At 38.9% G+C, this 27758-nt stretch overlaps 1 protein-coding gene and 1 pseudogene across 2 annotated transcripts in view; one reads left to right on the plus strand and one right to left on the minus strand.

Annotated features, from left to right (window-relative positions):
* The window catches only part of CEP85L (centrosomal protein 85 like), a 228405-nt gene that overhangs the window by 109628 nt on the left and 91019 nt on the right, over positions 1 to 27758 (minus strand). For both annotated transcript variants that reach the window (XM_062186677.1, XM_062186675.1), the window contains exon 2: positions 23614 to 23772. In XM_062186677.1, coding sequence (XP_062042661.1) covers positions 23614 to 23772 — 159 coding nt within the window. The remainder of the gene's footprint in view (positions 1 to 23613; positions 23773 to 27758) is intronic.
* LOC133756361 (PCNA-associated factor-like) lies at positions 3813 to 4154 on the plus strand (annotated as a pseudogene).

Below are 27758 nucleotides of genomic sequence, written 5' to 3' on the forward strand. Positions count from 1 at the left end.
ACCCGCATGAGAGACCAGGAGAAGCACCTGGCTCCTGGCTTTAGATCAGCACAATGTGCCAGCCGCAGTGGCCATTGGAGGGTGAACCAACGGCAAAAAGGAAGACTTTTCTCTGTCTCTCTCTCTACTGTCCACTCTGCCTGTCAAAAAGAAAAAAAAATCATTGTATCTTTGACATGATGAGTTCATTTCTTTTGGGTACATGTCCAGTAGTGGGATTGCCAAATCATAAGGCAGTTCCATTTCTAGTTTTTAAAGAAAGCACCATAGTTTTCCACAGTGTCTGCACTAATTTACATTCCCACCAATAGTGTATAAGAGTTCCCTTTTCTCCACTTCCTCACAAGCATTCTAACAGAGTGAGGTGTGGTTTTGATTTGCATTTCTCTGATAGCTAGTAATATCCAGTATTTTTTCATATTGTTAGTCATTTGTGTTTCTTCTTTCAAGAACTGTCTATTCAGGTCCTTAGCCCATTTCTTAACTATTTTTTTATTTTTACTTAAGTTACATAAGTCTCATATATTTCATATATACAGATTTAGGAACACAGTGGCACTCCTCCACACTCCAACATTTCCTCCCCCTGCCATTCTCGGATTCCAACTCTTAATTTCTACAAAGATCTACTTTCAGTACACTTAATGATCATATAGTTAACCTTACTCTAAGTAAAAGAGTTCAACAAATAGTATGAAGAGAAAAAAAAAGAAACACATAGAGATAGAGAGAACTTCCATCTACTGGTTCACTCCCCAGATGGCTGCAATGGCCAGAGCTGGGCCAGGTTGAAGCCAGGAACCAGAAGCTTCATTTGGTCTCCCAAGGGTGATAGGGTCCCAAACACTGGGCCATCACCTGCTGCTTTTTGCAGGTCATTAGCAGGCAGTTGGACTGGAAGTGGAGCAGCCGAGACAAGAACAGAAGTCTTGGGACTGGCACTGTGGTGTAGGAGGTTAAGCATCCCCCTGTGGTGCCGGCATCCCATGTGGGCAACGGTTCTAGCCCCGGCTGCTCCATTTCCAATCTAGCTCCCTACTGATCGCCTGGGAAAGCAGTAAAAGATGGCCCATGTGCTTGGGACCCGGCACCCACAGGGGAGACCCAGAAGAAGCTCCTGGCTCCTGATCAGCCCAGCTCAGCTCCGGCTGTTGCTGCCATTTGGGGAGTGAACTAGCGGATGGATGCCTGTCTCTCTCTGTAACTCTGCATCTCAGGTAAATAAATAAATCTTAAAAACAAAAACAAAAAAACTGATCTGGCATCTCAGGCTCAGGCAGCAGCTTTACCCATTACACCACAAAGCTGACCCCTATTATTGTCGAGTTTTTTGAGTTGCTGATATATTCTGGTTTTTAATCCTTTGTTAGGTAAGTAGCTTACAAATATTTTCTCCTCTTCGTCAGGTATCTCTTTACTCTCATTATTTCCTTTACTATACAGAAGCTTCTGAGTTAAACATAACCCAATTTGTCTAGTTTTGCTTTTACTGCCTATGTTTTTGGAGCCTTATCCAAGAAGTCATTACCTATAACAATATCTTAAAATGTTTCCCCTATGTTCTCTTCTAACAATTTCATAGTTTCTGAATATAATTTTACCTTTGGTCAAAATTCTGCAAAGATGTTTGTTGTTTTGTGAACTCAAAGAGTTTGAAATATCTTCAAAAAAAGATTATTACTAAAATGTAAATAATATATCAGGTAGGTGGCTCACTTTCTATGTCACAGCTGAAACTCGAAAACTGTTATCACCAGGCTTGGTTCCTACTTAGATGTGACAGTGTGCTACTTTCTCATCTGCCTTTACTAACTCAGTATCTTCAAACTGTACAGAAAATCAACAATTGCTCATAAAAACAATTCCATATTAGATTAGTATTTATTACTGTAAATCAAAGTAATTGATGCATACTATTCCTAACCTATTTCACTGTGCATGAAATTCCCAATCTTTAACTAACCTGGTATCTAGTACTCTACTCCAAGATACTCTGATTCAGTAACAGTAAAGAGAAGTCCAGAAAACATCATTTTTCTGTTCCATTCACCATAACATCATTCCATCTGTGTCTGACACCAGTTTCAAAGCCTGCAAGCTTAACTATCCCAAGTTCAATCATGACCAGTATTTGATTTCTAGGGTAAAATCTGATTTACTGAGACATCCAGAATTTATTACTGTCAGAACCAAGAATCAAAGCTTATTCTATTCTCACACATATGCACATACATACACAACACATGAATAAATGAACAAGGATCAATATTTTACACTAAGAATGTCTCAGGAGAAGGCTCATTATATCTTAGACATCGATTAGTCCAGAAAATTTTAACTTCGTTTCAACACTTCAAAACTACTATTTTACCCTAAGGAAACAGCTAATTAGAGATGGATGCAATGCAATTCCTAATGTGCTTTATTACAGTTACCTAATTGTAGCCACAAATTCCAAATGCAAGTTATTATGCCTTCATCTAGGCCAAATCTAAGTCAAAACTGTGAAACGTGAAACTAGCAGAGAGGGTAGTCCTTTCAAAAATGAGATAATAGGGTTTACAACATTCATAGAGGCACAGAAGAGCTAATGGTTCAGACATATTTAAGCTTCTAATGACAAAACATAAGAAAAGGACACTGTTATAACCTAGTAACACAAATGAGTAATTTTTAGACACATATTTCTGAATTCCAAACAAAATCCTAACCTCTTTCACTGTCAAATTATTCTTATCTGGTAATACGTGAATACATCAATTCTCTCATCTCTGACATATAGGTAAAATTTCTTCTCTCGCTCTCTAATATTCATTATTTTCTTTAATAAAAAATTAAATGCAAAAATACCCATACCATCCACCCCTCCAGATCTATTATAGCAATAAATCATGAATACTTACAGTTAAAAATAATAATCAGTAACCTATCCTGGTATAACTGTATCAAATATTCTGATTTAATATAAGTCAATATGAACTACTATGACAAATATTTTTAAGTAATATTGTTAACTCTACAAAAGGCAATAATTTTTATTTAGCACTATGACATTATTCTCTTTCCTTTTAATTCCATAATCACATATGTGAAAAAAAATTTTATTCTACACTGCATGTAACTTTCTCATTTTAAAAACAAGAAAACAATGTTGGGCCAGCATTATGGCACAGCAGGCTAAGCTACTGCCTGCAATGCCAGCATCCCCTATGGGTGCCAGTTCATGTCCCAGCTGCTCCACTTTCAACCTAGCTCCCTGTTAATGTACCTGGGAAAGCAGCAGCAGATGGCCCAAGTCCTTGGGTCCCTGCATCCACAAGGGCAACCCAGATGGAGTTTCAGGCTCCTGGCTTTGGCCTTGGCCCAGCGCTGGCCATTGTGGCCATCTGGAGAGTGAACCAGTGGATGGAAAATATCTCTCTCTCTCCATCTCTCTGTAACTCAGAATTCCAAGTAAATAAACAAACCCCTAAAAAAAATTTTTTTTTGAAGGAGCAGGCATTTGGCACAGTGGTTAAGACACACCATGGGAAGCAGCAGTTGATGGCTCAAGTACATGGAAATATATATACATTCTAGAATACTTGAGTACAGGGAAGTCTTGGATTGAGTTCTTGGTTCCTGGCTTTGGCCTAGCCCAGCCCCATTTGTTGTAGACATGTTGGGGAGTAAACCAGCGGACAGAACATCTCCATCTCTCACTAGCCCTCTGTCTCTATCTGTGTCATAAAATAAATATAAATGGTTCTTGTCCAGTGAAACACTCTCAACTGGGAAGTCAGTTCATTTTTTTTGTCTCCTCAAGCTGGAACATGGTACAACCTAAAGCAGACAGTGTCCCAGAAAAGTGGTGGTTTCTAGAGCCCTCAGGAATGTGCTTGGGTCTTCCACCTTTGCCACCAATTCTATATGCTGTCATCAAGGAAGGCTGAAAGTAAGTATGCAGGAAGGAATCCAGTTCGTGTGCACCCAACTCCCAAGTAGCAAAAAGAAACTGGAGAATTCTTCAAACTGTCCCCTAAAGATTCTGAAGAGAGAACCCAATTCCTGAAGAGGCTGGAAGCAGTGCCTTAGGAAAGGCAAAGAGAAAAGCCCTTCCTTTGCAACCTAACAAAGATGAAGAAAAAGAATACAACTTTCTTATTCATCTTTGAATAATGTCTCCTGTGTACTCAAGTATTCTAGAATGTATATTTGCATAGATGTGTTTGTTCCAATTAGCTTTGCTGAACAGGCACTTAATTTAAAAAACGATGCTAAAATTTTGTTCAAAAGCGAGTGGTTCTGAAATTGGAGAATTTTTAAGTTTAGCTATCTTTATTTAATATTCAATAGAATCAGTATTTTGTTTCTTCTATCTGTTTTCAAGCATCTTGCTCTTGTTAGAATAAATTTAATTACTGTTTTAACTACTAATCTGCTATACTTGAGATTTTCTTGCATCTTTGTACTTAAGCCATTTTTACTGGCATTGATTATTGGAAGGCCCATATTTTTAATTTTTATTTGCTTTAAAAAGCACATTTGGATATTTTTACATTAAAAAACTCAATATTAATGATCTCAACCTTATTGAAAAAATTTGGATGGATATCTTTTCTTTAGAAAAATTTAAGGACAATTTGATCTTGACAGTTAAAATAGTTGATAATCAAAACTTCTTACTACAATAACAAGATAAAATACTAACATGGAAATAGAAGGAAGATTCCACAGACTATACTAGTAGACAGAAACTTTTCAAGGACATGCATCATAAATTATCTTTTGGGCATATACTTTTTAAATTGGAAATTAATAAAACATGAAAGGCAAATTATAAAGAAATCCAGAGCTATGTCTGAAGTCCTTCAGAACTATTTCATTTTTCAAGATGACCGGCAAGATAATAGAAGAGATGGATATATTACTTGGTAACTGATATCCTTGCTTTCTCATCAAACTGCCTGCTTCCTAACAGTCTGTTGTCAACATGTTTTAACAGGTATGGTTTTCTGGCCGGCGCCGCAGCTCACTAGGCTAATCTTCCGCCTGTAGCGCCGGCACCCCGGGTTCTGGTCCTGGTTGGGGCGCCGGATTCTGTCCCGGTTGCTACTCTTCCAGTCTAGCTCTCCACTGTGGCCTGGGAGAACAGTGGAGGATGGCCCAAGTGCTTGGGCCATGCACTCGCATGGGAGACCGGGAGGAAGCCCCTGGCTCCTGGCTTCAGATCGGCACAGCATGCCAGCCGTAGCAGCCATTTGGGGGATGAACCAACAGAAGGAAGACCTTTCTCTCTGACTCTCTCTATCACTGTCTAACTCTGCCTGTCAAAAAAAAAAAAAAAAAAAAAAAAACCAACAGGCATGGTTTTCTGAAATTTGTCTATTAAATAATACTTATTTTCAGAATAAATAAAATATATTTTAAAAAATTTAAATGAATACTTCAAACTATTTTTTGGCAAATATTTCTGAATATTCTAAACTCCACTTGGGTAGGAAGAGTTATATAAAGTTAATTCAACAAAAGAATCTCCTAGAAATATATTATATAGGAGGCACTAAACTGAATAGAAAAGACAAATATATCATTTCCAATAATAGTAAGAATATAATCCTTTCCCTCAGTGCTTACAATTCCATTTTTTTAGAGATATCAATAGGCAGTTCTTTTTTTTTATTTATTTATTTGACAGGTAGAGTTACAGACAGTGAGAGAGAGAGAGAGACAGAAAGAGACAGAAAGGTCTTCCTTCCGTTGGTTCATTCCCCAAATGGCCGCCATGGCTGGCACTGAGCTGATCCAAAGGCAGGAGCCAGGTGCTTCCTCCTGGTCTTCCATGCGGGTGCAGGGTCCAAGCACTTGGGCCATCCTCCACTGCCTTCCCAGGCCACAGCAGAGAGCTGGACTAGAAGAGGAGCAACCAGGACTAGAACCCGGCACCCACATGGGATGCCGGTGCCACAGGCAGAGGAGCCACGGCGCCGGCCCCAACAATTCCATTGTTAACATAGTAGGATAGCAGGATAAAAGCTTATCATCAAGAAAGTACAACACACACAAGAAGAAGTGTACTACAGAGGATAGGCAGATAATTCACTCAACAACTATCAGAGTATTTACTAACTTCTCAACATCAATAATGGAATTCATAATACAGTAGACTAGTATCTTCAAAGAGTTAAAGGTAAATAACTGACATTCAAAAAAATGCTTTTCTCCAGGGAAACAATCTTTCAAGCTAAACAAAAACAGAGTTTATTACCAAAAGACTCACTAAAGGAACTACTAAAGTCTCTTTAATTTCTTTCAGGAAGAAGAAAAAATGAGTCCTGAGATGCTGGAAGGAATGATGGGAGAGGTGAAGGTAAACTTATTATTAGGTCTTTAAAAAAAGTAATAACTACATAAGACAATAAAAATAATAATCTGTGAGTAAAAGGCAGCCAAAATATTTGGCATCTATGGCATATTACAACAGGGGTGATTACCAGCAATCCAATGTTTTAAGGTTCCTATATTTGCGACAGAGCATGATTCTGATTACCATTATTACACATTAAATTTTTTCTATATTAACAAGTTAAAGAATAGGGAAAGCTGGTGTAACTGGACAACAAATGAATAATGTTGGACTTCTAGCTCACACATTCCATTAAATCACAGGCCTAAATTTAACAGCTAAACAAAACACTCTTAGAAGAAATCATATGTGTTAGTACCTATGAATTAAACCTAAGTCCAATGTGACATTATGGTACAAAAATAACTGTCAGAAACATTATAAGAACTGTTCTTCAGATATCAGTATGGTGAAAAGCATGCTTGCCTGAACTGCTTGCTTTTATTCTTCACATTTTAGTGATAGTTCTGTTTCCCTACAGTCAAATATAAGACCTATTTTAGCAACTGTACATGACAAGAGTATGGGAGTCTGTGCAAATCTTACCTCTTATCTAATCATAATAACCAATCATCTTGTTTTCTTAACTATTTTATATTTTCTAATTTTTATCTATGAAATTACTTCAAATAAGTTTTTTAAAGATGTATGTATTTATTGGAAAGGCAGGTTACAGAGAAAGAGGGACAGAAAGAGAAGATCTTCCATCTGCTGGTTCACTCCCCCAAATGTCTACAACAGCCAGGGCTGATCAGACCAAACCAGGATCCAGGAGCCTCATTGGGGTCTCCCATGTGGGTAATAGGGGCCCCTCTGCTTTTCCAGGTAAATACTAGGGAGCTGGATCAGAAGAAGAGTAGGCAGGACTTGAACTGGTACCCATGTGGGTTGCTGGCATTGCAGGTGGCAGCTTAACCCACTATACCACAACACCAGCCCCAATTTCAATTTTTTTCTCGAAGATTTATTTATTAGAAAGTCAGAGTTACTCAGAGAGAGAGAGAGACAGAGAGAGACAGAGATCTTCCATCCGCTGGTTCATTCCCCAGTTGGCCACAATGGCTGGAGCTGCAGGGATCAGAAGCCAGGAGCCAGTAGCTTCTTCTGGGTCTCCCACACAGGTGCAGGGGCCCAAGGACCTGGACCATCTTCTACTGCTCTCCCAGGCCACAGCAGAGAGCTGGACTGAAGTGGAGCAGCCGGTACACAAACTGGTGCCCATATAGGATGCCAGCACCGCAGGCAGCAGCTTTATGGGCTATGCCATAGCTCCAGCCCCTCAAATTTTTTTTTTAAGATTTTTTATTTATTTATTTGAGAGGTAGAGTTACAGACAGTGACAGGAAGAAACAGAGAGAAAGGTCTTCCTTCCACTGGTTCACTCTCCAAATGGCTGCAACAGCTGGAACTGTGCAGACCCGAAGCCAGGAGCTAGCTTCTTCCCAGTCTCCCACGCGGGTGCAGGGGCCCAAGGACTTGAGCCATCCTCTACTGCTTTCCCAGGCCATAGCAGAGAGCTGGATTGGAGGTGGAGCAACTGGACTAGAACCGGCGCCCATATGGGATACCAGCGCCTCCGGTGGAGGATTAACCTACTGTACCACAGCACTGGCCCCTCAATTTTTTTTAAATTTATTTATTTTTTGAAACACACAGTTATAGAGAGGCAGTGGCAAAGAGAGAGAGAGAGAAAGTCTTCCATCTGCTGATTCACTCCCCAAATGGCTGTAATGGCCATAGTTGGGCTGATCCAAAGCCAGAAACCAGGGGCTTCTTGCAGGTTCCCCACAAGGATACAGGGGCCCAAGGAGCTGGGCCATCCTCTACTGCTTTCCCAGGCTATAGCAGAGAGTTGGGTAGGAAGTAGAACAGCCAGGACTCGAACTGGCACCCATATGGGATGCCAGCACTGCAGGTGGCAGCTTTACGCTCAACATCGCAGTGCCAGTCCCCAATTTCAAATATTTTTAAAGACTTATTTATTTATATATCTATTTTAAAGGCAAGAACAACAGGACTAGACTTTATGTACACAATGATTAGAGAAAATGTACACAATGATAAGAGAAAACCCTTAGCACAGTTGCTAACATATAGTAGTAGACACTATAAATACTGGCTCAATGCTGGGAAAGCAGGAGAAGATGGCCAAACTCCTTGGGCCCCTGCACCCATGTGGGATACTGGGATGAAGCTCTTAGCTCCTAGTTTCAGCCTGCCCCAGAACCAGCTGATGCAGCCATTTGGGGAGTGAACTAGTGCAAGATCAATCTCTCTCTGTCTCTCCTTCTCTCTCTGTAACTCTCACTTTCAAATAAATAAATAAATCTTTCCAAAAAATTGGCTCAGTGAATAAATGATTGACCAAGTTCTTACCTTACAAGGCCTTAGATTTTTTAAAGGATGAAAACAATGCACAAATCATGTTTCTTCCTTTCTAATATATATCCACTGGATGAGCTTAACATTTACAGTATTCAATAGCTCTAATACTTCTCAGTAAAAACAACTATGAAAGACATGATCAAACTTAAGTTCACTTTTATCAGTATCTTTAATACAAATTTACAGTTGGTCATTATTTTGAAAAAGAATTTGACACTAACTGTACTTTTTAAAAAGTAAAATATATTTTAAAATATATTTTATATTTATATTTATTTTTTATTAAACTTTTATTTAATGAATATAAATTTACAAAGTACAGCTTATGGGTTACAATGGCTTCCCCCTCCCAAAACTTCCCTCCCACCCACAACCCTCCCCTTTCCCGCTCCCTCTCCCCTTCCAATCACATCATGATTCATTTTCAATTCTCTTTATATACTTTGGGACAGGTACTCCATAGAATACTATACAGCAGTAAGAAACAATGAAACCCAGTCATTTGCAACAAGATGGAGGAATATGGAAAACATCATGCTGAGTGAATTAAGCCAGTCCCAAAGAGACAAATATCATTTGTTTTCCCTGATCGGCGACAACTGAGCACCAAAGGGGAAACCCGTTGAAGTGAAATGGACACTATAAGAAATGATGACCTGATCAGCTCTTGTCCTGACTCTAGATGTACAATGTAATACTTTATCCTTTTTAGTATTTGTTGTTGTTGTTCTAGTACTAGTGGTTGAACTCTGTAATTAACACACAATTATTCTTAGGTGTTTAAATTTTAACTGAAAAGTGATCCCTGTTAAATTTAAGAGTAGAAAAAGAGAGGGAGGAGATGTACAATTTGGGACATGCACAATCAGACTTGCCCCAAATGATGGAATTAGAAATGTGCCAGGGGATTACAATACAATCCCATCAAGGTGGCATGTACCAATGCCATCTCACTAGTCCAAGTGATCAATTTCAGTTCACATTCGATGGCTCTGATAGGTCAAAGAATCATAGGGATCACACAAACAAGACAAGTGTCTGCTAATACTAACTGATAGAATCAAAAAGGGAGAGAAAGATCCAACATGGGAAGTGGGATACACAGCAGACTCATAGAATGGCAGACGTCCTAAACAACACTCTGGCCTCAGAATCAGCCCTTAAGGCATTCGGATCTGGCTGAAGAGCCCATGAGAGTATTGTAGGCATGGAAAGCCAAGATACCATGGAAAAGAAAAAAAAAAAAGAAGAAGAAGACCTAAATGAAAGATCTCTGTGAGTGAGATCCCAGTGGAAAGAATGGGGCCATCAAAGAAGGAGGTACCTTTCTCCGAAGGGAGGAGAGAACTTCCACTTTGACTATGACCCTATCGGAATAAGATCAAAGTCAGCGAACTCTAAAGGCTTCCATAGCCCTGGCAACTCATGACTAGAGCCTAGGGAGATTACTGATGCCATGAACAGGAGTGTCAAATTGTTAAGTCAGCAACAGGAGTCACTGTGTACTTACATCCCATGTAAGTGGGATGTGTTGTCCAATGTGAAGTGATGCTATAACTAGTACTGAAACAGTATTTTTACACTTTGTGTTTCTGCGTGGGTACAAACTGATGAGATCTTTACTAATTATATACTGAATCGATCTTCTGTATATAAAGATAAATGGAAATGAAAAAAAAAACCTGGTGTTAATTGGAAATGGCATAGAAAATTAATTAATTTTTAAAAAAATATTATGTAGGATCTCTGTCTTTAATGTGCTGTACACTCTTATTTAATGCTATAACTAGTACTCCAACAGTATTTTTTTTCACTTTGTGTTGCTATATGGGGGCAAACTGTTGAAATCGTTACCTAATATATACTAAACTGATCTTCTGTATATAAAATATATTTTATATTTATATTTAAATATATATTTAAAATTGTTCTAGACCCTGTCTAGCGCACTTGGCCTCATTCCTTCATAATCATAACCTCTTCTCTACCACCAATGGCTCTACTCCCAACCTGTGTGACTGATGGTCCTCTTCCCCACTTAATGCTGTATAATTGTTCAAACCTGGTCAATGCCACTCTTAGGATCATTGGTTACTATCCTCACCCCGTCTTTTATGACCTTGTCTAAATATGATCAGAGTCGGCGAACTTGGAAGGCTTCCATAGCCTTGGCAACTCATGACGACAGCCTAGGGTGGTTACTGGCACCATAAACTAGAGTGTCAATTTGTTGGGTCAACAACAGGAGTCACTGTGCACTTGCTCCTCATGTGGGATCTCTGTCCTTAATGTGCTGTACATTGTGATTTAATGCTATAACTAGTACTCAAACAGTATGTTTCACTTTGTGTTTCTATGTGGGTGCAAACTGTTGAAATCTTTATACTAAATTGATCTTCTGTATATAAAAAGAATTGAAAATGAATCTTGATGTGAATGGAAGGGGAGAGGGAGCGGGAGAGGGGAGGGTTGCGGGTGGGAGGGAAGTTATGGGAGGGGGAAGCCATTGTAATCCATAAGCTATACATTGGAAATTTATATTCATTAAAGTTTAAAAAAAAAAGTAAAATATATTTTAAAATGTTTGAAAATTAGCCTAAAACAGATTGCTGGGAGCTTATAAAGATAGATAAATTGCCTGAGAGCCTGCCTATAAGAAGTCATGAGATACAGGACAAGAAGATAGACCTGTGGAAGGTTACAAAGTCAGGCCTATGCCAAAAGTGGGTTCTTTTTTTTTTTCCTCAAGGTCCTGACCTATACATTCAGTTTCCTCTTGCTATTCCTCCAGATTGGGAATCTCAGACCATAATTTGTTGCTAGACCAGTAGGTACCTATGTGAGAGTAACTTATACAGATGGAAGAACTCAGTTTTATCAGTCTTTCATATATATAGTCTGATCAGAAAATCAGTGTTTAGGAGGAAAGAACCTATTTTGCCACAAACTTCTAGAGTTTGGATATATTTTCAAATAATAATATACTTATTTAAATATGTAACCTGTAATAGTAAATTGTGTGTTCTATTTCACTTTAACACTTATTTCTCTTTGCAAGTTGTGCTTGAATAATATTTCTATATACTAAATATAATAATTTGGGAGGTATAGATCAAAGTACATGGAATATTTTTAATTCCATGGTACATAACTTCAAGTAAACAGTACATCTTTGAAGTTAAGTCACCCAACACTAAACAAACTGGATGGAAGAGACTCCTGCCATCTTGTCTCATTTGATAATAACTAATGTGGTGGGGTTCTTTGGTCACCACAAAACTCTGACAGTGTCCCATGAATGGTACATGCAATCACAACTGTTACTTTTTTTTTTTTTTTTTACTTTAAGGTTCTTTACTAAGTCTTCAAAAAATTATAAACTAGAGATGTTTGTTTATCAGGTAAACTGAAAGCAGAATTTAAGTGTTATATGAACTACAAATATCCTGTTTTACAAATGACTGTTCTATACTGGTGCCTCTCCTTTCTTTCCCTTCTAATTTGCAGCTTTTTAGAGCTCCATTCATTTATTCATTTACAGAATATTTATTGAATACTTACTGTGTTCCCTGGACTACATATTTACAAGATTAGGATACAGAAGATCACATCAGAATCTCCACAGGGAAGGTACTCTAGTATAGAAGAGTCTTCTAAAATTACATCTGAATGATTTGCTTTTAATTATGATATTTTTTATTTAAAATAATATTAAATCAGGATTGAGATTTTTATATTTAACAAGAAGTTGAAAGACTTAACATTAGCATTACTACTTTTTAGCTGTGGTAATTTGTTCATGGGGTCTCAAATTCCAGGTTTGTAGGAAATAGATCTGTGCCATGAGGATATATGTATCTACAGGACTACCAAGGTTTAACAGAAGCTGCACCTATAATCATCATTTCTTCCTAAAGTTTTTTTTTGTTTGTTTGTTTGGGGTTGTTTTTGTTTTTTTTTTTTTTTTTTTTTTGAGATCTAGAGACTGGGTAAATATCTGCTCTTCCACAGAGATTAGTTTGAGAGGGAGTTGTTTTTGAAGTACACACAGAGCACTTGCTGTGTACAGCATAATCACAATATAATGGTAGATCATCAACAACAAAAAAGCCTCAGTAAAGAGAAAGGAAATAAAAATAGACAAAATAGGGCCGGCGCTGTGGCTCACTTGGTTAATCCTCCGCCTGCAGCGCCAGCATCCCATATGGGCGCCAGATTCTGTCCCGGTTGCTCCTCTTCCAGTCCAGCTCTTTGCTGTGGCCCGGGAGGGCAGTGGAGGATGGCCCAAGTACTTGAGCCCCTCAACCCTCATGGGAGACTAGGAGGAAGCACCTGGCTCCTGGCTTCGGATCAGCGCCAGTGTACCAGCCGTAGCGGCCATTTGGGGGGTGAACCAACAGAAGGAAGACCTTTCTCTCCCTCTCTCTCACTCTCTAATTCGGTCAAATAAAAAAAATATATAGCCAAAATAAAAATTTTAGAACTGACAAAATACAGTAATAGAAATTTTAAGAATTAGTAGCTTAGATTATCTAACAGTATAATACAGTAGACTAAGAAAAAGTCATTGAATTGGGAGACACAATACAAATTACTCAATTTCTACAGCAAACAAGCAGCAACCACGAGAGAGAGAGAGAGAGAGAGACAGAGAGAGAGAGACAGAGACAGAGAGGAGCAAAGCTTCAGGAAGGAAATAGTATGAGGTTAAAAAATTTACTTCAAGGCTAAAAACTTCCACAAGGTACCATGAGACATGAACTTGCAGATTCAAAGACCATATAAACCCCAAACAGAATATGCCCAAAGAAATTCACCCAAAGACACAAAATAAATTTATAAAAACCGAAATCAAAGAAAAAAGTCTTTTTTTTCAAATGTCCTAATGTTCTGCTTCTTTTTTTTTTTTTTTTTTTGAGACAGAGCTAGACAGCGAGAGAGAGAGACAGAGAGAAAGGTTGGTTCACTCCCCAAATGGCTGCCACAGCCAGAGCTATGCTGATCCAAAGCCAGGAGCCAGGTGCTTCCTCCTGATCTTCCATGTGGGTGCAGGGGACCAAGGACTAGGGCCATCCTCCACTGCCTTCCCAGGCCACAGCAGAGAGCTGGATTGGAAGAGGAGAAGCCGGGACTAGAACCGGAGCCCATATGGGATGCTGGCACCACAGGCAGAGGATTAACCTAGCAAGCCACGGCACCGGCCCTGAAAAAAGTCTTGAAAACAGTCAAAGACAAGCGACACCTTACCTACAAAGGGGAAAAACAAAACAAATGATAGTGAATTTGTCATCAGGAATTAAGGGGACACAAAGAGGTAAAACAGTATTTTCCAAGTGCTGAAATAAAAAAAAATCACCAGGCAAGAATTGTATACCCAGTAAAAATATCCTTAAGGAATCAAGAATGAGAAAGTCACATAAACGAGAAAAGAAAACGAAGATACTTTGTGATCCACAGATCTCTCAACAGAATAACTAATAGAAGTTGTTTAAACAAAAGGAAACAATAAGAGGAGCAACCTTGGAACATTAGGAAGAAATAAACAGGAAGCAAAATTATGAGCAAATACAATAGGCTCTTATCCTTCTCCTCAGTTTCCTAAATTATGTTTGACAGTTGAAACAGAAATTACAATGCCAGCGCAAATATGTGAAGTAACTTTACTATAAATGAGGAAGGGTAAAGGGTAGTAAATTGAAGGTTTCTATGCTACATTAAAATGTTAAAATAACATCAGTATATTCTGATATATGTACTTAGGGCACTGTCCATATAAATAGCTACCACTAGAAGAGCCAAACAAAGAGAGATACTCAGACATATATACAAGGGGGCAAGTGTGGTGCAGCAAGTTAAACTGCTGCTTCCAACAGTGGCATCCCATATTGGAGTGCTGGTTCAAGTTCCTGCTACTCCCACTACTCCAATCTAATTTTCTGCTAATGTACCTGGGAAGGCAGTGGACGATGGCCCAAGTCTTTGGGGTTCCTGCCTGCCACGTAGGAGCCCTGGATTGAGTTCCTGATTTCTGGCTTCAGCCTGACCAAGCCCCAGTGATGTGGAAACCGGGCTATCAGATGAAAGATCTCTTTCTCTCTGTCTCATTCCTTCTCTCTCTGAGAGAGAGAGAGAGAGAGAGAGAGAGAGAGAGAGAGAGAGAGTGGGGCCAGCATTATGGTGTATCAGGTGAAGCGGCCATCTTCAACAATAGTATTCCTATGGGCACCAGCTCATGTCCCAGCTGCTCCACTTCCTATCCAGCTCCCAACTAATGTGCCTAGGAAAGCAGTAGAGGATGACCCAAATGCTTGGGGCCCTGTACCTGTGTGGGAGACCTGAAAGAAGTTTCTGGCTCCTGGCTTTGGCTAGGCCCTGCCTTGGCTGAGACCATTAGGGAGTGAACCAGCAGATGGAAGATCTCTCTATCCCTCCCTCTCTCTGTAACTCTGCCTTTCAAATAAGTAAATAAATCCTCAATAAATAAATAAATCTTTAAAATTCCAAATGGAATTCGAAGTGCTCAAGTATCCCACAGGAAGTTACAAAAACAAACAGAAACAAAACAAAGCCTCAAGTATTAATGTATTAATGATAATACTGAGAGGGACTTGAGAAGAGGTCAGTCAACGTATACAAATTTTAATCAGATAGGAAGAATAAGCTTGGTGTTCTGTTGCACAGTAGGAAAACTACAGTTAATAGTATTCTATAGTATATATAGTATTCTATGTCTCAAAACAGGTATAAGAAAGGATTTTCATTCTTCCCATCATAAAGAAATGATAAATGTTTGAGACGACAGATAGTCTAATTACCCTGATTTGATCATTATACCATATACATTTAAAGAACACATCACACTGTACCCCAAAAATATGTACAATTATGTCAGTTAAAACTAAAACAAAGTTTAATTAATTGCAAATGGTCTAAATACCCCAATTAAAAGACAGAGATTAGCAGAGTTGATCACCTAACTTACTTAAAATGTAATGATATAGATGGCTTGAATGTGAAAGGATGAAAAAACATAAATTGTGTAGCAATCAAAGAAAAGTATGAATGATTATTTAAAATCAGAAAAAGTACATGTCAGAGCAAAGAAAATTAACCAAAGACAGAGGGGACATTATACAATGATAAAATGCCCAATCTGCCAAAAAAAATATAGCAATGTTAAATGTGTGTGCAACTACAACAGAGCTGCACTGTAAACAGCAAAAAATTATTAAAAAAAAACACACACACAAACCCATAATTATAATTGGAGATATTTAATAACTCTCTCTCAATAATTGATGGATCTAGGTAGAAAATCATCAAAAACATAGAAAACTCAACACCAACAACCAACAGGATCTAATCAACATTTAAAGAACACTTTGCCCAACAACAGCAGAACACACATTCTTTCCAAGGGGCCACAGAACATATGCTGCCCCTGAAAATACTCAATAAAGAAATGAAATCACAGAGAACGTTGCTGACCACAACGAAAATATGCCAGAAATTAATAACAGAAAACAGAAAAATCTCCAAACACATCAAAACTAAGCAATACAATTCCACATAATCCTGTACTGCAAAGAACTCACACGGAAATTAAGAAAATACAGTAAACTGAGATAAAAATTCAAACTATCAACTTTGTGCGACAAAGCTAAAGCAATTCTGAGGGAAATTTTAAACCCTATCTATATTTTAAAAGGGGGGGAAAAATCTCAAATCTGTAATCTAATCTCCTATTTTGAGGACCTAGAAAAAAGTAAAATAAATGCAATGCAAACAGAAATAAATAATAACAAGCAGCAGTAATTATTTAAATTGAGAAAAGAATTTAAAATAGAAAAGCAATGAAAGAGATCCTTCTTTGAAAAGTTCAGTAAAATTTGCAAACTACTACCAAGTCTGAAAAAAAGATAATAAGGGAATGCTATGAATGCTATGAACAAGTCTAAACAAAAATATGACAATTAGATGAAATGAACTCTAAAAAACAAATTACTACAACCCATACAATTTGAAACAGATAATATAAATCACTCTACAACTTTGAAGGGAATTGATTCTATAATATAAAAATTCTGGGGATAATAATTTCTAGATTCAGCTTGTTTCACTGAAGAAACTTATCAAATATTTCAGAGAATAAAAAACATTTTACACAATCACTTCCAGGAAATACAAAGTGACGGAATAAGGATATAAACCTCAGCCATTTTAGGTCCTGGCCTAAAAGCAGATAAAATTTGCTTTACCCCTGCCTTCTTTCAAGAGACCAGCTCAAACAAACCCTCTGCATTCTCTTCTGGGTTTGAAAGCCTGGGGGAAACGTGTAAGCAGCAGCTCACCTCTGCGCACTGCCCTCCCCTCAGGACCCTTGGTCCCACTCTAAGCTATGTAAGACTTGGCCTATTGGAAGACTTTGACGTTCAGTCTCTGTGCAAGCCTCTGCGAATTTATCTTCCCTTGAATAAATCTGATTTGAATGTGAGTTCCATATCCTGTCTCCTCTCTGTTCTGCTCCAGTTTGCCTTACAATCATAATCACCAAGCTAAACAAGATGCAGAGTAAGTATTTGAGACTGGTGTGGTTCAGCAGGTTAAGGCAAGGTCTGAGACAAGTCCTGGCTGCTCTGCTTCCAATCCAGCATTCCTGCTAATTCACCAGGTCGGCCAAAGTACTTGAGGCCACCCATGTGGGAAACCTGAATGGAGTTCCTGCTCTTGGCCTTGGCCTGGCCCAGCAATGGCCGTCACAGCCATCTGGGGAGTAAACCACCAGATGAAGATCTGCCTCTCCCTCTCTTCCAAATAAATAATTTAAAAAACCATTTAGCAAAATCCAACAGCCATTCATGAAAAAACCCCAACAAACTAGGAATAAAAGAGAACTACCTCAAATAATAGCATCTATAAAAAACCTACAGCTAATAGCTGTGCTGCTGCTACTTTACAGTTAAAGACTGAATGTTATGTCTGTATGAACAGAAACAAGGCAAGGATACCAACTCCTGTTACTCATATTCCACACTGTATTGGATGTTCTTAACCAACATGGTGAGTCAAGAAAAGGTTTCCTTTTGGAAACCTATCCCTATTTACAAATGATGTGATTATCTACACCAAAAATCTCAAGAAATCTACCAAAAACTCCCGTAACTGAACAAGGTCACATGCTAACAGGACACAAAACAAATATTTTTAAAATCAAATGCATTCCAGTATTGTAAATGTATTTAAAATTATATTTATGTGTCCTACATGAATAATACATAAAAAACAAATTAGAAATACAAAATTAGAAATAATCACTCTAAGAAAATTTAACACACCCATGTATATATAACAAAAATATGTACAGGACATGTGTATTGAAAGCTATTCAATACTGGTAAATGAAATTAAAGCTCTAAATAAATGGAAAAACAGATCACATTAATAGATTGGAAAACTCAACAAAGTAAATAAAGTATGTCAATTCTTCTCAAACTGATACACAGATAATCAAATTCCTATCAAATTCTTAGCAAGATGTTCTCTATTCTTTTTTCTACAAGATTATTCTTAAAGCTTATACAGAATAGTAAAGGAACACAGAAGAGCTGAAACAATTTTGAAAAAGAATAAAGTAGCAGTAATCATTCTACCCAAAATTAATCAAGCTAAAAAAAAAAACCTGACTTCAATCCATGCCTCACATTGTACAGTAAGGATTAATTCAGCAAGTCTGAGTTTTCCATACTCAGCACATTTCAAAAAAGGTTTAGCCTTTGTTTGGCTCCTAAAAGATAATTAGTATTTGTTGTTGTTGTTGTTGTTCTAGTACTATTGGTTGAAGTCAATAATTAACACACAATTATTCTTAGGTGTTTAAATTTTAACTGAAAAGTGATCCCTGTTAAATCTAAGAGTGGAAAAAGAGAGGGAGGAGATGAACAATTTGGAACATGCTCAATCGGACTGGCCGCAAATGGTGGAGTTAGAAATGTGCCAGGGGATTCCAATACAATCCCATCAAGATGGCATGTACCAATGCCATCTCACTAGTCCAAGTGATCAATTTCAGCTCACAATTGATAGCTCTGATAGGTCTAAGAGTCAAAGAGATCACACAAACAAGACAAGTATCTGCTAATACTAACTGATAGAATCAAAAAGGGAGAGAAAGATCCAACATGGGAAGTGGGATACACAGCAGACTCATAGAATGGCAGATGTCCTAAACAACACTCTGGCCTCAGAATCAGCCCTCAAGGCATTCGGATCTGGCGAAGAGCCCATGAGAGTATAGCAGGCATGGAAAGCCAAGATATCATGGAAAAAAAAAAAAGACCTAAATGAATGATCTCTGTGAGTGAGATCCCAGTGGAAAGAATGGGGCCATCAAAGAAGGAGGTACCCTTCTCCGAAGGGAGGAGAGAACTTCCACTTTGACTATAACCCTATCGGAATAAGATCAAAGTCAGCGAACTCTAAAGGCTTCCATAGCCCTGGCAACTCATGACTAGAGCCTAGGGAGATTACTGACGCCATGAACAGGAGTGTCAAATTGTTAAATCAGCAACAGGAGTCACTGTGTACTTACATCCCATGTGGGATCTGTCCCTAATGTGTCGTCTAAAGCGAAGTGATTCTATAACTAGTACTGAAACAGTATTTTTATACTTTGCGTTTCTGTGTGGGCACAAACTGATGAGGTCTTTACTAATTACATACTGAAGTGATCTGTATATAAAGAGAATTGGAAATGAAAAAAAAACAACCTGGTGTTAAAATGGAAATGGCATAGAAAATTAATTAATTTGAAAAAAAATTATGTAGGATCTCTGTCTTTAATGTGCTGTACATTGCTATTTAATGCTATAATTAGTAATCCAATGTAGTTTTTTCACTTTATGTTGCTATATGGGCAAAATGTTGAAATCTTTACCTAATATATACTAAACTGATCTTCTGTATACAAAGAGAATTGAAAATGAATCTTTACATGAATGGAAGGGGAAAGGGAGCAGGAAAGGGGAGGGTTGCGGGCGGGAGGGAAGTTATGGGAGGGGGGAAGCCATTGTAACCCATAAGCTATACTTTGGAAATTTATATTCATTAAATAAAAGTTTAATAAAAAAAATAAAAAAAATAAAAAAAAAGATAATTTGTGTATACTTAGGATATCCTGCCTAATAAAAATGTCCTCCTTTACTTGGGGGCACTCTGTAAGTCTATACTAGTAATATGACTCACTGTGGGGTCCTGGACCAACTGCTATCAGCTTGACTTCTGGAGAGCAGGCAACTAAGGTCATCCACAAGGGCAGCCAACCATGCCTACAGATCAAGGACACCAAAGCTTTGGTGAGCTTGCCTAGTTAGCAATACTCCATGCATATTATCAGACATCACTGCTAGGGAAATTAAGTGCTGTACACACAACTCCACAGTGAGAGGACAACTGTTAAGTCTGGAGTTGGAGTCTCTTAGACTCTGCCCTTTGTTTCTTTTTCCATCATTGATTTAAGTCTGTATTCATTGGCTGTGACAAACCATAACTATAACAACTTTTCTTCAGTTCTGTAATTTCTTCTAGCAAATCACACACAAAAAACTAACTCAAAAATGTATCATACTTAACGTAAAATGATAAAACCTGCAGAAAAAAATAAGAAAAAAAATCTTCAAGATCAGTGACTAAACAAAAGAGTTCTCAAATTTTGCATAAAAAGGAAGATCTATAAATAAGACAACTGGTACATTAGGCTTCAAAGTTAAAAACTTCTGCTCTGCAAAACATGCTGGGAAGAGGATATAAAGACAAGCTTCCAAGCAGAAGGAAATCTGTGCAACCAACATCCCCAATAAAGGATTAGTATCTAAAATATATAAAGAACTCTCAAAACTCAACAGAGAGAAAAAAAAAAACACAATTAGAACACGGCAGAAGACATGAAGAGACATTTCACTAACAAGAGTAGACAGACGTGATACAGGCACAGGAAAAACATGTTCAATGTTATTAGTGGGTAAGATCAGGTTTTCAGGCCAGCATTTAAGTCACCACTCCAGCCTAACAAGTAAAAAGAAGTCATCTTAGATCCCTAAGAGAAGTGAGGTCAGAGGGCAAACTGCTGCTCTCACAGTAGGAGAGAGAAACAAGCAGATATACAGAATCATAATTCACCTGATCAGAAATACAAGAGCTGAGACCTCCGTGGCAACAAGAGCACAGGTAGGAAAATCTTAATTATAATTGACAAACTGCTAGGACTTAAGGATTAAGATTTATTTATCTATTTAAAAGGCAGCATTCCAGAAAGATAGAGGCAGACACCTCCCGTCTGCTAGTTCACTCCCCAGATGACCACAACTGCCAGGGATAGGCCAGGCTGAAGCCAGAAGCTAGGAGCTTCTTCTAGGTCAAGTATGTGGGTGCAGGAGCCCAAGCCCTTGGTCCATCTTCCACTACTTTCCAAGGCACATTGGCAGGGAGCTGGATCAGAAATAACAGCAGCAGGGATTCGAACCAATGCCCATGTGGGATGCCAGTGTTGCAGGCGGCAGTTTAACCAACTGCACCACAAAGCAGGCCCCAAGAATGGACCAGTCTGAGTTAAAAAATCCAAGGGGAACCAGTACGCTTTTGTTTTACTTCCAGGAGCTTGATCGAGTTCTCACAGTGAATACCAGAGAAAAATTCCTGCAGGCTTCCCACAGACAGAGGGGAAACGGAACCATTTGAAATATACCAGAGTAGGTCTGGCTGAAGTGCCCATGAGAGTATTTAAGCATGGAAAGCCAAGACACTCTGGAAAAAAAAAAAAAAAAACCTAAATGAAAGATCTCTGTGAGTGAGATCCCAGTGCAAAGAATGGGCCATCAAAGAAGGAGGTACCTTTCTCTGCAGGGAGGAGAGAACTTCCACTTTGACTATGACCTTGTCTAAATAAACTCAAAAGGCTTCCATAGTCTTGGCAACTCATGACAAAAGCCTAGGGTGATTACTGATGCCATAAACAAGAGTGTCAAGTTGTTAACAACAGGAGTCACTGCGCACTTACTTCCCATGTAGGATCTCTGTCCTTAATGTGTTGTACAATGTGACTTAATGCTATAACTAGTACTCAAACAGCACTTTACACTTTGTGTTTCTGTGTGGGTGCAAACTGTTGAAATCTTTACTTAATATATACTAAATTGATCTTCTGTACATAAAGAGAATTGAAAATGAATCTTGATGTGAATGGGTTGGGAGAGGGAGCAGGAGAGGGGAGGGTTGCAGGTGGGAGGGAAGTTATGAGGGGGAAAAAGCCACTGTAATCTAAAAGCTGTACTTTGGAAATTTATATTTATTAAATAAAAGTTAAAAAAAAAATACACCAGAGTACTGTGTTCTTTACAGGGTCTGTCTTGCTTTACCTGAGGTTAGTCTGCTGAGTTTTATCAGCATCTAACTGTCCTAAAGGAAGAGAAGTAAGAAACTAGCCAACTCCAGCCTTCCATGTGTACAAAGGGAAATTCCTAACTCCAGCTCCCTCCACCTATCCTGTCCGACTCAAGATGGTGAAAATAAAAATTTAATAACTGAGAACCACTTAAAAGTTCACAATCCAGGAACATGAACTCGCCAAACCTGAGACCCAATCACAGGATCATAGGAGACCTCCCCTCCTCCGCCACCTTACCATCACTTACTAAAAGACCATTCACCACAGCTCCATTTACCCAGTGTGTCATTACCACCTTTCACAAGAAGCAAAAAATTACAAGGAATACTAATAGGCAAAAAATCTAACACTACTGGGCATCTACCCCAGAGAAATAAAGACAATATGTCCACATAAAACCTGTACAAGGGATCCTGCGTTGTGGTGTAGAGGGTAAGGCTGCTGCCTTCAGTGTCGGCATCCTATATGGGCACCAGTTCGAGACCCAGCTGCTCCACTTCCGATATGGCTCTCTACTATGGACTGGGAAAGCAGTAGAAGATGGCCCACGTCCTTGGGCCCCTGCACCCACATGGGAGACCCGAAAAAAGCTCCTGGCTTCGGATAGGCTCATCTCCAGCCATTGCGGCCATCTAGGGAGTGAACCAGCAGATGGAAGACACACATCTCTCTTTCTCTCTCTCTTCCTCATTAACTCTGCCTTTCAAATAAATAAATCTTTAAATTAAAAAAAAAAACCCTGTATATGTACATTTATAGCAGCTCTACTCATATAGTAAAAACTGGGCCAAAGGCTAAATACCACCCCTGCTGAATACTATTCATCAATAAAACAGGAATGAACTATTCATACACATAACAACTTGGACCAACCTCCATAGAAAAAAGCCAATTCCAAAAGTCTATGTACTGTATGATTCCATTTATACAGCATCCTTGAAATGACAAAACTATACAAATGGAGAACAGAAGGGTAGTTTCTAAAAATTAAGGGATAATCAAGGGGAAGTTTTTGAAAAGCAGCAACCATGAACAATATGAAGTATCTGGAGATGTTCGATGTCTCAGCTCTACCAATGGTAATATCTTAGTTGTGATACTATTCTGCAGTCTTGAAAGATACTGTAGTGAAACAAAATGGATAAACTGTACATACAATTTCTCTGTATTATTTCTTAAAAGTGCATGAGCACTTTTAATTATCTCATAGTTTTTTTTTAAATGAATAAAAACCACAATATAACCAGAGGGACATTTTCATTTGACATATATCAACACTGAACATTACTAAGTGTGAAAATGTTACTTCATAATTTTTATTTTGAAACAACAAATCATACCAAATATTCTCATACAAAACCATTCTTTAAACAACCATATCTAAATATTGAGAATTGTAGCTCACCTTCCACACTGTCAGAACAGGAAGTTCCAATGCCGGTGTCTCCACTGTCAGAAGCTATACTATGTCTCCTGATATGGTTATTTCGATGGTTAGATGGAACAGCTGTGGCCTGCCACAATGATTCATTACCAGGTAACCATGCTGATGAATAATCGGGGCCTACAAAGGAAAACATGCAACAAGTTAATATATATTTCTTTGAGTGGGCAGGGTTTTTTTTTTTTTTTTTTTTTTTTTTACTTTGTGAAAAATACACATAGAGCAAAAAAGGTTTTCTGCTTAAAATATTTTTTAAAGATGTATTCATTTCAAACAGTTACAGAGGGAGAGGGAGAAACACGAAGAGAGATCAGATCTTCCATCCGCTGGTTCACTTCCCCAAATGGCCACAACAATCAGGGCTCAGGCCAAAGCCAGGAGCTGGAGCTTCATGGGAGTCTCCCACATGGATGCAGGGGCCCATCTTCTGCTGTTTTCCCAGGTGCATTAGCAGGCAGCTGGATTGAAAGTAGAGCAGCCAGAACTCCAACCAGAGCCAAATGGGACACCAGCTCTGTTGGGCAAAGGTTTAACCCATTTACAACACAGTACCAGTCCCAAAATAATGAAAAGTAATGAGATCTTAGAGTCACCAAAAAACACATATGACATGTGCATCAATTCAATGCTGATTTTGAAGCTTCCTCTACCTGAAGAATTGTTTTCTGCTTCTGGATATTTGGTTTTGAAACTATTGCTGTGGTGTTAAAAATGTTAAATATAGGGGCCCGCGTTGTGGAATAGCGGGTAAAGCCTATAAGGGTGCCAGTTCATGTCCAGCTGCTCCATTTCCAATTCAGCTCTCTGATACTGAAAAAAGCAGAAGATGGGCCAAATACTTGGGCCCCGGCACCCATGTGGGAGATCCAGATGAAGCTCCTGGCTTTGGCCTGGCCTTTACAGCCATTAGAAGAGCAAACAAGTAGATGGAAAGTTAATCGATCTCTGTCTCCCTAACTCTTTCAAATAAAGAAATAAATATTTTTTAAAAAACTGTTAAATGTATCTGTTTATCTTCAAATCTCAACACTCTGCTCTGGCATATTTGACAGATAGGATTCTAAGATTTCCTACACATGTTTTAGCTGAGAACTGGAACTCAGAGAGTCTAACTGATCAAATTATAGAACAATATAAGTAGAACGTGCTCATGGAAATTTGTTTTAATTTTAACTAGTTTTTAACAGAGTCAATATGGTTTGTAGATACAATTCTAAGAACATGATATCCCCTTCCTTCCTCCTCTTCTACTCCCCCCTCCCTATATTTTTTGTTTGTTTTTAAGATAACATATTTTACATTTACATTACGGTAAAAGGTGTGATACTTCAATGAATAAGAAGTTTAGCAAGTAAACAAACAAACAAAAAAATGATCCTAGTTTAGTGGGAATACAGACAGTGGCTATAAACAATTGAATGAAAAAAAGACCATTTCACTCATTTAGAATAAATTTTAAAGTAATCACAAATCATTAAAATTAATAGTATGACATTCCAACCATTGGTCTGACAAAGCTACAAAACAGTTTCACAGAACTATATTTACAGTAATACTAAACACACAGGCATTGTTTTTGTTTAAATTTTAGCTCCCACATGTAAAGCAGAACATGTGGAATTTGTCTGTGTCCAGCTTATTTCACGCAACATGATGTCCTCCAGTTGCATCCATTTTGCTACAAATGGTATAATTTCATTATGTTTTTACAGTTGAACAATACCCTACCTGTGTACATATATTACATTTCCTTTATCCATGATCCTTTTTCTTATGATAGAAAGTTTGGTTGAATCCATATTTTGGCTGCTGTGAATAGTGCTGCTTACAAACATGGTGGTGCAAGTATCTCTTTGACACAATGTATGCATGTCTTCTGGGTAGTAGTGGAATTGCTGGGTCATAGGGCAAGTCTACTTCTAGTTTTTTAGGAACTCTTTACACTGTTTTCCAGTGACTGCACTAAATTACATTCTTACCAGCAGCGTATAAGTGTTCCCCTTTCTCCACATCCTTGCCAACATTGTTACTGTGTTTTGGATTTTAGACATTCTGACACAAGTGAGGTGATATATCATTGTGGTTTTGATTTGGATTTCCCTGATGGCTAGTGATGGTGAGTTTTTCATATATTTTTTGGCCACCTATGTTATTTTGAGAACTGTCTGCTGAGGTCCTTTGCCCGTCTCTTAACTGGATTGGTTGATATTTAGTGGTGAGTTTTTTAAGTTGCTGATATAGTCGGGATATTAATCTTTTGTCAGGCAGCTTGCAAATATTATTTTCTCGTTCTGTTGGATGACTCTTCACTCTCCTGATTATTTCTTTAAGATTTATTTTATTTATTTGAAAGAGCTACAGAAAGAAGTAGAGCAGAGAGAGAAGGCTTCCATCCGCTGGTTCACTCCCCAGTTGGCCGCAACAGCCAGAGCTGCGCCGATCTGAAACCAGGAGCCAGGAGCTTCTTCCGGGTCTCCCACGTGGATACAAGGGCCCAAGGACTTGGGCCATCTTCTACTGCTATCCCAGGCCATAGCAGAGAGCTGGATGGGAAGAGGAGCAGTCGGGAATAGAACTGGCGCCCATACGGGATGCTGGTACTTCAGGCCAGGGCGTTAACCTGCTGTGCCACAGCACTGGCCCTGTGATTATTTCTTTTGCTGTGCAAAAGCCTCTGGGTTTGAAATAGTCCCATTTGTTTAGTTTTGCTTTTGTTGCCTTGGAATTCTTATCCAAGAAGGCACTCCCTACATCAATGTCTTAGAACATTTCCTCTTTGTTTTCTTCCAGCAACTTCATAGTCTCAGGTCTTAAACTTAGGTTTTTATTCATCCTGATTTTGTATACGGTGAGAGGTAAGGATCTAATTTCATTCTTTTACACACATACACACACATATATATGTATGTATACACACACACACACACACACATATATACAGTTTTGCCAGAACCATTTGTTTAAGAGATTATCCTGGCTGGCACCGCGCTCAATAGGCTAATCCTCCACCTGCAGCACCGGCACACTGGGTTCTAGTCCCGGTTGGGGTGCCAGATTCTATCCCGGTTGCCCCTCTTCCAGGCCAGCTCTCTGCTGTGGCCCGGGAAGGCAGTGGAGGATGGCCCAAGTGCTTGGGCCCTGCACCCACATGGGAGACCAGGAGAAGCACCTGGCTCCTGGCTTCGGATCAGCGCGGTGTGCCGGCCGCAGTACGCAGGCCGCGCCGGCCAATGGAGGGTGAACCAACGGCAAAGGAAGACCTTTCTCTCTGTCTCTCTCTCACTGTCCACTCTGCCTGTCAAAAAAATAAAAAAATAAAGAGATTATCCTTATTCCACTGTATGGCATGAGCATTTTTCTTAAAAATCAGTTGGTTGAATGTACATGGATTAATTTCTGGGCTCTCTATTCTGTACCACTGATCTATGTATCAGTTTTTTATGCCAGTACCATGCTATTTTAATTATTATAGCTTTGTAGTATGCTTTGAAGTCATGCATTTTAATGCCTCTGGTTTTTTTTTTTTTTAATTGAAAGGCAGAGTTAGAGACTGAGAGAGTGAGAGTGAGAGCGAGATAGAGAGAATCTTCTATCCAGTGGTTTACTCCCCAAATGGTAGCAATGACTGTGGCTGGGCCAGGTGAAAGCCAGGAGCTTTTTCTAGATCTCCCACATGCATTGCCATCTTTTGCTGATTTCCCAGGCACATTAGCTGGGAGTAGGATTGAAGTGGAGCAGCCAGGACTTGAACTGGCACATACATGGGATGGCAGTGCTATAAGCAATGGCTTAACCCAATGCACCACAGCACTGGCCCCAATCCAGTTTAATTTTTCTTGCTCAGATCGCTTTGATTGTTCTGAGTCTTTTATGATTCCATATGAATTATGATTGCTTTCTCTAATTCTGTAAAGAATGTCATTGGTAGGGCATCCTCCTGCAGCACTGGTATCCCATATGGGCACCAGTTTGAATCCCGGCTGCTCAGCTTCCAATCTAACTCCCTGCTAGTGGTCTGGGGAAACAGTGGACAATGGCCCAAGTGCTTGCACCCCTGTACCCACATGGGAAACCTGAAAGAAGTTCCTGGCTCCTGGCTACAGATG

The sequence above is a fragment of the Lepus europaeus genome, chromosome 3 (assembly GCF_033115175.1).
Source record: "Lepus europaeus isolate LE1 chromosome 3, mLepTim1.pri, whole genome shotgun sequence".
NCBI classification, from domain to species: Eukaryota; Metazoa; Chordata; class Mammalia; order Lagomorpha; family Leporidae; genus Lepus; species Lepus europaeus.